Source organism: Natator depressus, chromosome 4 (assembly GCF_965152275.1).
Source record: "Natator depressus isolate rNatDep1 chromosome 4, rNatDep2.hap1, whole genome shotgun sequence".
Lineage (NCBI taxonomy): Eukaryota > Metazoa > Chordata > Testudines > Cheloniidae > Natator > Natator depressus.
Window position 1 is genome coordinate 44,887,309 of NC_134237.1, and position 12,298 is coordinate 44,899,606.

The following is a 12,298-nucleotide window of genomic DNA, read 5'->3' on the forward strand; positions in this document are numbered from 1 at the left end:
GATAGACTTCCAACTGCATACATATAAAATTTATCTTAAGAGGTGTCTGTCAAATCAGTTAACAGGCCTTGAAAAGTTTATCCAAATCTGTTTGCTGAAGGACTGAGCTTACCCAAATACACAGGTGCCCTGAATTGGACCCATTCAATCTCTTAGTTTGGGAATCCCACATTGTTTGAGTCTAAAGACTCCAGATTACGGCTGGTTATACTCTGGGCCTCCAATTAATGCTGCTCCCCACCCCAAATCAATTAGGTCTAGGCCACCTCCATTGAGGCAGTTAAAGCTTCCCTTCCATGCTGCCCTCAGAGTAGAGATTAATCAAGAGTGATATGCAGATACAACCATAAGAGCCAGAAATGTTTTTTTTAAATTGAAGATTCTGCAGATGCTAATGGCACTAACACAAAAATACTTGCTCTGAATGAAGTTTTTTTCAAGCCCTCTTAAAGAATCCTGATACCTGAATATTTCTGCAAATGCTTTAAAATTAACTGAAAGTTTTAGACTATTTTCCATTTGAACAGTATTTGATAAGTGCCAAATGATTAATAATACATTAGCATAATTTCCATTGTCATTAATGGCAGTTGTCTGCCTATACAGACAGAAAAAACGTCATGAAGTAGTAGTATAAATACTTTAAGACTAGATTTCAGTTACACAGTATCTTTATCGCACTGCTCACTTACAAAGGGTAGGTTTCCAATGTTACTCTGATAACCATAAGTAACCCTGCTCCTTTCTTTTGAAGAATTAAGACATACAGGGACAGTCAACTCAAATCCCACTTATATTTCACTTGTATTTACTGTTTTAGAAGCAATACCCAAGATTAGTATAAAAGGTTACAGAAAAAGATCTACGTATGCAAAAGATTAAAAAGCCTGAAAATTTACAGTTAAACTGTTTCCCCTGCATAGTTTAGTCTACTCCTCTTCTATATGTGGGCCTCTCACACAGCAACAGAAGAGAGAAACATACTTCGCCCCCCACCCCCTTTTTTTTTAAACTACAAAAATTGGCAAGGAGTCCCAGGGCCAGTTGCAGTATTTGAAAATACTTAACTATATTACAGGTTAACTTGCCTTTTAACTTTAATGTGTATGCATACATAAATATAACCACTTCTCAGCAAAACATATTACTACTTCACATAGCAAATACAGTTTTTACACCAAAATCAGCAGAAATGTCATAGTGACTGCTACATGCTAAGTCAAGCAGAGGCTTGTGTAAATAATTTAATTAATAATTTGTTTCAATTTGCACAAGGCCTCTCCTGCAGCCCCCCACCCCAGCTACCTCTTGGATTTCCTTGTCTCTTTGCTGTCTGATCCGAGTTCCTTCATAGCTGATAAGAATGTCACCATTTAAAGTGACAGTATATTTTGAAGGCCAGATGTGTTTTAATATCTGATAGTCAACAGAATAATTTGCATATAACATGCATACCTGGGAAAACAAATGTAAATTCTACAACTGAAGTGAAGAAAATCTGTCATGTAACAAATTACATGCTTGATTATCTCTCACCCTGCACACCTGTCACACTGAAAACAGCTTACATTTATGCAATAAGAGATCACGTGAACTAAACTGAATTACTTTACAGCACAGCAATGGTTATTGAGAGAGCATATACCACAGTGATTTTCTTAGATCACCACAAACACTTTCTGCTGGTCTATCATCTCTGATTTTCAGTCTTATTAGTTTATTAGCAATCAACAGATATCAGAAGACACTTGCACACTAACATAAGAATGTTGAAAGTTCAATACATTGGTGTATATGTCCACCAAGAGAAATGAACTGAACATGTATTTTTATGTAAAGCATATCATTCTTGAAAAGTACATTCTACATTTATTATAAATGACAAAGGTATTAATAAAGTGGACATGACAGCGGGTCCAGTCGGGATGCCAGCTAAGCATTTTTCTCAACACCAACATTTCTCTTAATATGAGCACTGAATGTATTAATTTTCTGATTTAAGCATCTTGGTTTATGTCACCCACTCAAATTTTGTTAATGTGGCTCAGTGACTACAACTGCTGACTAATCAAGAAAGGCTTTAATAGAGCTCTGACGTGAACTCCTATCTTTTGCTGCTGGGAGGTTGAAATAGAGTATGTTTTGTAACAGAGCTGGGAGCAGGGAAGGCTCCATATAGAGTGAGACTGAAGATTTGACCTGGAGCTGGTCATGACCCAGAATCTATGCCCATGGTAGATTTCCCCCTCATTCACCTGGTGAGACACCACAAGAATGTGCTGATGTTAGAAGTATTCGCAGATGGCAGATTTGCTGATGACATAATGCTGATCATGGCAACACTGTGTACAGTTCTTACTTTCATGAGTAATCTCACTGACTTTAATGGATAGCGAATACTATACTGTTATATTCGCAAGACTGCATCTGTATTTCTGGGAACATTAATAGTGTAAAAATTAGTGTCAAAAGGTGTGTGGAGGAGCGAGAGGATAGGAACAAATGTAGAATCCCAGAAGCCAGGGTACATTGGAAGCAGAGATCCCGGAAGAGACAACCTGCTATAGAGAAGCAGGAAAAAGACAAGCCAGTCTGGAGTCTATTCTCAATTACGAACATCACAAGTGCTTTAACATATGCATATTTTAAAAAAATGCACACTTTAAAATACACAAGAAATGTATACACTGACTTCTAAACAACCAAATGTGTTTTATTCCTCATTTATTATGTATATACATAGCCCAAATTTCCAAACCTGGGTGCCTTAACACACATTTCAACACTTAAGAGCCTAAGTTTAAACGTGCAAGTATGAAAATTTTGGCCACAGTACAGAGGTTCAGAGGTTTATCTCCAGGTCCCTAGAAATTTTTTTAGTAATATATTAATCAATTAAATTTACCTTTCATTTTCCTTGGTGACTTGTTCAAGTTTTAGTCTCATCTCGCCCATCTGTGCCTGAGAGAGTAAAATTTGACAGTGAAATTTCACATTTAAATCAAAGGGCCTTTAAGCAGTAAAGTCACACACTGAAATACCATTCCTTTAACTTTCACAAACTTAACTTTTATTTCTGACTAGCTATGTTTAAAGATGGAGAATTGTGTAAAAGTGATTTTTATTTTTGCAAGAGAATTAACGGGTAGATCATATACAAGTTTTATAATACAATAAAACATCTGCATAAATGTTACAAACATTGTATAGTGTTACAAGTGAACAGCTACACACAGCAGTAGCAAAGTCATCACTAAATTTGGTTTTTAGAGTTTAATGTGGGTGTTCCTGTGTAATGAACTCAGTTTAAGAACTCAAGCTAATATTTAATATTTCACTAAATAGGATTCTTGCCACTCCTACCTAATGTGGCAGCAGGAATACGTCAACGGGCATATTTAGTCTCTCAATGCCATTTCCAAGAGCATAGAAAGATATTGGGCAGGCTGGGCATACTCAATTTCTTTTCATAAAAATCCACCTCTCCCTTCAAAAAAGGCAGTATCCTAGTAAAACTTCAAAAGGTAGTACAAAACAGTTTCCTTCCGTGGAAATTAGTGCAGTAAGCTATTAGTACTAGAGGACTGAAATATTACTACTGATGGCAGCCACTGTGCTCTAAAATTAAGGTAATTCTAGAAGGTTGTAATTTGAGCACACCATGTACAAAGCTATAAACTAGTTTCTGGTCTACTTTATCTTCAGATTATAAGAATGTTGGTGCTTAATATTGAAGCAAACACTTCATTTACAAGATTTACAGTCCCACCTTGTATTGGACTTAGTTCCTCTTAATATTGGCACTTACAATTTTATTTTCTAATTTTTAAATGGAGAGAGAGAAAACTTTAAATATTGAATTGCACGTTTTTTCTAAATAAATAACAAGCATACATTTCTGGTGGTATGATTCATACCTGATAATACTGCAGCTGTTCACTCATTTCCTCCAGATGTTTATCATACTCAGAAATTAGAGGGAACAGTAAGCTAAAAGTGAAAGAAATGCATAAGATAATTATAGTTGCAGCGGTGTTCTGGTAATTACCTGGTTTTACAGAAATGCCCTTAACTACTATTCAACCTGAGCCAAAAAGAGTGTTTTTCTCTACTTCCTGATGGAACTATAAGATTAGTCAAATGAATAACCTTTGGTTATTACTTTTAAAGTATGCACATCAACTTAAAGAAAAATGAAAAGGAGTACTTGTGGCACCTTAGAGACTAACAAATTTATTTGAGCATAAGCTTTCGTGAGCTACAGCTCACTTCATCAGATGCATGAAAGCTTATGCTCAAATAAATTTGTTAGTCTCTAAGGTGCCACAAGTACTCCTTTTCATTTTGTGAAGACAGACTAACACAGCTGCTACTCTGAAACCTTAAAGAAAAATGTAATGCAAAGTTTAAGCGCATTTGCAAAACTTAGTTTTCGGCTATCAAAATTAAGCTACTTTAACTGCAAAAGTGATGTTAATGCAACATTATAGAGTGAAACACTAGAAAAGGGAAAAAATTAAGATTTAACATATAGACCAAAAACTGTACTCTTGTATGTGCAAGAAACAAAGCAGGAACATCAACAATAAGGAGGGTGTAAAATAATGCACTTTCATTCACATGTTGTTTTTCTTCCTAGTAGGAAAAAACTATTATAGTTCTTTCTTCTCCAACAGTTCAAGTTTTTCATACTTGCTTACTGACCAATTTGCAACCACAAGCAATTTGATCTACTGTTTAAAAATCACTACTCAGTTTGCCCCATTGTCTATATGAAGTCATATCTACAGAGATCCATTCTATAAATTGCCTATGGGAGGTTGTTGAATCTCTGTCATTAGAGATTTTTAAGAGCAGGTTAAACACCTGTCAGGCATGGTCTAGACCAGTGGTTCCCAAACTTGTTCTGCCACTTGTGCAGAGAAAGCCACTGGCGGGCCAGGCCAATTTGTTTACCTGCCATGTCCGCAGGTTCGGCCGATCGCGGCTCCCAGTGGCCACGGTTCACTGCTCCAGGCCAATGGGAGCTGCTGGAAGCAGTGCGGGCCATGGGACTTACTGGCCACTGCTTCCAGCGGCTCCCACTGGCCTGGAGCAGCGAACCACGGCCACTGGGAGCCACGATCAGCCGAACCTGCGTACGCAGCAGGTAAACAAGCCAGCCCAGCCCGCCAGGGGCTTTCCCCGCACAACCAGCGGAACAAGTTTGGGAACCACTGGTCTAGACAATACTTAACCCTGCCTTGAGTGCAGGGGACTGGACTAGAAGACCTCTCAAGGTCCCTTCCAGTCCTACAATTCTAATTGATACTAATTCTCCTAAATAACCTATTTTACTTTTTCTTCTATTCAGACAAAGCAGTGCTAGAGACCCCAACGGAGACGGAAGCCCTCTGGTGCTATTCACTGTACAAATACCTGCCTCAAACTTTATAAACTAAATAGACAACCTATCCTTTCTTCTCTCCATATTACAGACAGGAACTGAGACCTGAACTATTAAGCAATTTTCCCAAAGTGACACAGGATGTCAGTAACAGAGCTAGGTAGTGAACTTGTAACTCCCAAGTTCCAGTCAACTGCCTTAAAACATAAGATCACACTTTGTGAACAGGCTGGAATTTTTACACATACTTTTGTTAATCTGAAACTCAGAGTAAATAGACCAGCTACAATTCTGGTTTCAGCAGCAGGATCTTTTCACCGCTCCAGATCTATGAACTGGGGTTAGATAGAAGCTGGTGTGCCTCCCACCTCCCTTGTGTGGTACAGTGGACAAAAGAGATGGAGAGAGGATTTTTCCGAAACAGATTTATTTAAGAGCAGTAAAAATGAGAACAGGGAGTGGGGGCAAGAACTGTGCAAAGCTGCCTGCGTGCCTTGGCCTAGGAGCCGGATGTGCTGTAAGCCGCTTCCAGGGTGCAGCATGGTCAGCAGTGCCAGGACTGGCAGGAAGCCTGCCTTGGTACCCCTGCTGTGCTGCTGATAAGAAGCTGCCTGAGATAAGCCCGCACCCCAATCCCGTGTCCCAGCCCTGAGCCCCCCAACCCAGAGCCCCCTCCTATACCCCAAACCCCTCATCCCCAAGCCCGCCCACTCACCCCCACATCCCAATCCCCTGCCCCAGCCCAGACCCCCCCTCCCACACCCTGCACCCCTCATTCCTGGCCCCACCCTGCACCCCAACCCTCTGCCTCAGCCTTGAGCCCCACCCCTCCCCCCCAAACCCCTCATCCCCAGCTCCATTGGGTCACGGGCATCAATTTTCTTCAACTGGGTCATCAGAAAAAACATTTGAAAACCACTGTTCTAGGTTTTCTCAACCAGCAGGAATGAGGTTAAGATGCACTTGTCTTCACAGGCGATCGACAGGCTCCAGGGATCTGGAAGCTGAATTCATGGGACCGAAGGTGAGAGCCCTCAGGAGCCTGGCAACTGGTTCCAAAGATAAGATGTTGGAACTCAGAAACACCATGATGTTGAAGGTAAGTGACTTGATGTTAACAGTCTTTAACTTCTTTATGGCTGCTAATAATCTTGAACCGATTGCCTGGTCCGGAGGTCTTGGTCTGACGCAGTGCAAAAAGACTGCACCTTGACTGTCTCTATGACCGGACATCCCCTGAGCAAAGGGTGCTCAGACTAATTTAATTTTTAAAGACTCAGACGCCAAAATTCTGAGATGAATTGGAACTAATTCCAAATGTCTGTTGGCTTCTTTCCTGCCAAAGTTCCATAAAGAAGCTTCCCCAATACGGAGTCCGAGTTATCCTTTGCCTGAACTCCATTTTGGAAAATGGGGTAGCCTGTCTAACATGTATTAACAACAGTAAATGTAATAGCAAACAGCTAGAAGTGCATAGACCATTGTGATAAACATCATAAGGACTATATTGAGCACCAAATGAACAAAAATCATGCAACACTTTTACTAGTCAAAACTGTTCAGCTAATAAGCTACATAAACCATATTTTTCCTATTGTTCAGAAACTGGTGGATATAAACATTCACTATTTGTGCCATGTGAACGATCACTTAAGTTATGTGATTTTTTGCTTCTGTTCCCTCTTTGGATGACCTAGGCTTTATCAATAGGGATCCCTTTTCTCCACTCCCAACTTCTTTGTTTACAAATTATCCAAGAAGAGTTGTATTTGTTTGATTTAGCTTAAGTAATTACCCTAGAGCTTTCCAAAATGACCAAGAAACCACTTCTGGTGTGAACGTTCTTGTAAATATTTATTCTGGACATGTTAGCTTTAAGTGAACATTTTTGTATATAAAAACATGGTTGCCTGAATGTCTGTAATTAAGCAAATAAGAAGTATCCATAAACACCAGTGAGGCAAGTTTTATTAACTCAGTTTTGTTTGCTGTTTTCATTCAGGTGCAACCCTAACAGACTCAATATGATTTCTATTGCAATCTTGAAGTGAAGTACTAGTGATGTACCATTACGCTAATGGGAAATGACTGCCTGGTAAGGAGTACTGCAGAAAAGGACCAGAGATTACAGGGGATCACAAACTCAATGAGTCAACAAGATAATACTGTTGTATATATATTAAAAAAAAAAAGCAAAACATAATTCTGGGATGTATTAGTAAGAGTGTTGTAACCAAGACAAGTAGTAATTCTTCCACTCTGCTCAGCACTGATAAGGCTTCAACTGGATTACTGAGTCCAGTTCTGGGAGCCACACTTTAGGAAAGATGTGGACAAACTGGAGAAAGTCCAAGACAGAGCAACAAAAATAAAGGTCTAGAAAACATGACCTACCAGGAAAGGCTGAAAGATGGGTTTGCTTAGTCTAAAGGAAGAGAAGACTGAGCGGGGACATAAGTCTTCAAGTATATAAAAGGTGGTTATAAAGAGAAGGGTGATAAATTGCTCTCCTTAACTACTGAGGACAGGACACAAAGTAATGGGCTTAAATTGCATCAAGGGAGACTTAGGTTAGACACTAGTAAAAACTTCCTAACTGTAACTGTAGTTAAGCACTGGAACAATGTGGGAGGTTGCGGAATCTCAATCACTGAAGATTTTTTAAAAACACATGAGAAACACCTGACAGGGATGATCTAGATAAATTAGTCCTGCCTCAGTGCAGGGGACTGTACTAGATGACCTACTAAAGTCTCTTCCAGCCCTACATTTCTATGATTCTGACACAGAGGAAACAGTCTCTCTTCCATGTACAGCTTCCAATTTCCTTCTTCCCAAGGGCTAGTTAAGTGGATTCTTTGGAGGTTGTGTGTGTCTTGTATTGTTTTTTTATTAAAAGGAGAGGGAGATTGCTAAAGATACTTAATCCAGCATATAATCATACCTTTTAAATTCATTTTATTTACACTTTCGTGATTAGAAATGTATAAAACAAATAAGTTACTTGCTGAAAATGGCCATGCCCTACTATTAGAGTACATGACAATTTTTAAATAGTTCATTTAAAAAAAAATCTGAAAATATTACTCATGCTAAACTATGGAAAATAGGATTACCTTTGGTCAGTCAGCCAGGGTTTCAGTGTGTCATCACCCCTTAGGACATTTTTCTGTAACAGAGTAGTTTGCACATTAATGCACAAAACTGGAAGTTCTTAACTTGACTTCAGAGCTCAAATCTATAAAGAACTTGAGTACAAATGGAGTAGAATCAAAACTTAAATCATATCCCACATGTTTAGTTTTAGGCACATATGCACAATAAACTAATTTTTAGAATTCCTGTGGAATCTGAAAGAAAATTGTCATTGGCATTCTAGATGTGTCTTGGGATGCATACATAGACATATCACATCACAGAGCAAGGAATCCACTACGCTAGTGAGACTACATATGATTTCTATATTCACTTCTGGATAGAGGTAGGCACAACAGTCATTCACAGAAAAATGGCAAAAAAGGATAGCAGCTAATCTAACAACTTAACTCTGTATATAATGTCAGAAGTGTGCATGCTACATATACACAAATCTAAGAGTTGGCCTAATTATTCTTTCTTATAAAGGCAAGGCTTGAAAAGAACTGGGGGAACTAGGAATCTTTCCAGGGCATATACCATCAACTTCTGCAGAAATTAAGCTTTCATGAAATATAAACAAAAAACTTTTTAGCCCTTATGGTTGCAAATATACTCCTTTCACATTTGAATGGTTAAACTGATGCACTGTGATCTCCCTAAATCTGCAGACAGTGCCAATGTTTCTGCTGCTGCTCAGAGCAAAACAACCCCACCAACCAATCACTGTTTTGTAAGTTTTGCTGCCATTCAGAACCTATTGCTTAACAGTGAAACTGACAAGACAATCACATCACTTTCACTGAACTGCTGTTTGGGAAATCTACCAGCAACAGCAGAGGCCTGCAATGGACTTATTCACAGAGGTGAATGACTTACACATTTCAAACCAGCCTAACTTGTACTGGTGAAACTTATTTTTACATTTGTGCAATGCACCTATACTGAGGGCTTACACTAATGTAAATATCCTCAGTGTTGACAAGCCCTGATTAACATACTTGCACAGAGGTAGTTCTCAGAAGGTTCTCTGCTTGATGCTGTCTGAGTGCCGCATTTAGTCTCTGATCTGGAAAAAAAAAAAGTCAGACAGATACTGTATAAATCTTTACCTAGATTATATGATTGCTTAAATGGGCAGTTAGAAGTAGTTTCATTGATGTAGTGGATTGGAGGCATATGTCACTCTACATTTTAAGGAAAGTATTCATTTTTTTTTTAAATGTACAGATTTCTCATAAAAAAAGACCATCTTTGTAGGCCACACAATTTTTCTTGTAACAAACAGTAAATGCAATTTCTCACATTGCCCTGGTATTTTTTATTTTTTTAAAAATTTCTATAAAGCTGTTTGGCTCCTAAATAATGCAAATACAACATAGGTTGCAACATATATGTACGCATACTACTGAAGGAATCAAGCTACTGAGCTAGCCCGATCAGTTGGATGCCTTCACCATGCAGCTACCCTATTACACCTTAGATAATTAACCCAAGAGGGACTTGGCACGTTTTGGGGCAAAAAATCGTATGGATATATGCATCTGGGCATGGCTGACTACCTTACAGGATGAGATGCAGGGTTGGCAGTTTCCTGGGGGGGGGGGGGAAACTACTTTACAAAAGAGTGCTGGTAAATACTGGCTTAAATTGGGAAAAATTGCATTGGTATCCAGCAAGCAGAGAACGAATCTTTTCAAACTTTGGATATACCCATTCAAAACTGAGGAATAGGCTCAGTCTATCCACTACATCAAGGTTGGTATTCTGCTACAGAATGCTGCATGACCAAATGGACCCAGATTGGATGTCTGGAAATCAGCATGCTCACGATTGCTTAATGCTTCAAGCCTACAACTCTGCATTTTCATGTAAAATGTTTGACTTTTGTTTATATAATATTAAACTGAATCATGAGTGATATGTATAACTTCCTTGAGAAAATACTTGAATATACAGACTTTCATATGTTCAATATTATAGTTAACATATTAATATTATGCCTCCTGCAGTTTTACTCTTTATTGGTACAACCCCAAATTAAATTATCAATCTACTACCACATGCAACTAAAACTAAGTAATATGGTATGCATTCATGAACCACTTTTTAAGATACAAAATATCTTAAACTAGAACTAACTAGTTTTTCCCAGAGTGGTAAAAAACACCCCTGGTAAATACCATGCCATCCCTGACAAGATGGAGGGAGCACGTCAGAGTGGCTTCTTAGAAGAAGCTGAATGACAGCACAAGTGACATCCTCAAAAGAGGACACACTGCTTTTTGGGGAAGGCCAAATATAACAGGAACTCATGGCAGCACTTTGGGATCATAAAGAAAATGGGGAATTCCAGATTGGCTTAATTATTAGAGTACTAGTACAGCTGTGTGCGCGCATGTGTGTGAGAACAAAAAGCAAGAGTTTTGTTTTCTTCCTTGTGTCAGAGCTCTCTAGCATTTGGTAAACACAAAGCTGGGGGCAACAGCTTTGCATGGAGAATGAGGAAGAGTAAAGCGACAGGCAAATTAAGGAAAAAATCCATTAACACAAGGCAATAATTCCAAAATTAAACAAAAGTATACTTCATTTTTTCTTGATGTTTCCCACACAAAATATGAACCAGCACAACAGCTATACAGCTTGCTAAGGAAATGTTCATGGTAACGTAGCTACTCAAAGAAAATGATGAGACAGTGATGATTGTCTTAACTCCTTGATTGCTGCTTCAAAATTTCCAACTTATTTAAATAATGGTCATGCATGTACACTCTCTGCAGATAATGAACATACTGGCATTAACTTCTCACTTTGTTCTGAAGACCAGAATCACAGATTATCTGCTGCAAATTTGCAAAGTAATGTTTCTGCACAAAGTAGTAAGGGGTTCAGAAAAAAAACTTGAGGTAGTTCAGAAATAAGCACTATTATGAACTTTGAAAAAGGAGAGTCACATTTAAAAGCAACCTAACTTCAGTTTGTTTGTTTTTTTAAAGAGCTCTCACTTCCTAATGTATTTCAAATATATACATAAATAACTACTGGTGTTCTCCAGAAACATATTTATAAATCATTCTGTACACATTTTCTGTCACACTCTCCCCATCATTCTTTATGACTAAGGATATTTGCTTAAATATAGTATCTACATCCTAAAGAGGACATGTAAATACTACTACATATTTCTATAATTTTTAGTCACATGCCTCATGTGAAGAAGAAACAGTTTAAGATGGTATTTCAGCATATATCTGAAGGGTGGGGTTTTTTTTGTTTTTTTTTTTAATTCCCTTACTTTTGCACATCTGTGAAATCCATTTCTCAGGTAGGCCCTAATCCTGCAAACACTTATTTACATGCTTAACTTAAATGGGACTACTGAAGGGCAGAGAGTTAAGTACACGTGTTAGTATTTGCAGGATCATGGCAACTCCTGATCACCAGATGAGTGCATGTTGGGGTGAGTCTCACCTACTACAAATCAATGCTATTAAACAGAGCCCCACTATAGGTATAGATGAGGTCCTTTTAATAATATCTAACATTCTACATTCCTAGTGCATCCACCTTATGAATATAATAATAAATATAACAAACATTCACTATTTGAAAACCTTGACTTCTCAGCCATGAATCAAAAAACATTGAATCATATCAGATCTACAGTAAACCTCTAACCAATATCTCACAATTGTAACCTACGCTCACGTATAGGTGAGAATATACATACTACTAATAGCAGTTTGGATTGCATTCATCAATACCACAGGTCCCCAA

The 12,298-nt window shown here is 38.3% G+C and overlaps 1 protein-coding gene across 2 annotated transcripts in view; it reads right to left on the minus strand.

Moving 5' to 3' along the window:
* SCLT1 (sodium channel and clathrin linker 1) overlaps positions 1–12,298 on the minus strand; it is a 125,535-nt gene that overhangs the window by 109,706 nt on the left and 3,531 nt on the right. For both annotated transcript variants that reach the window (XM_074950852.1, XM_074950853.1), the window contains exons 3-6: positions 9,523–9,590; positions 8,503–8,555; positions 3,918–3,990; positions 2,906–2,961 (exon numbers count right to left, since the gene is read on the minus strand). In XM_074950852.1, coding sequence (XP_074806953.1) covers positions 2,906–2,961; positions 3,918–3,990; positions 8,503–8,555; positions 9,523–9,590 — 250 coding nt within the window. The remainder of the gene's footprint in view (positions 1–2,905; positions 2,962–3,917; positions 3,991–8,502; positions 8,556–9,522; positions 9,591–12,298) is intronic.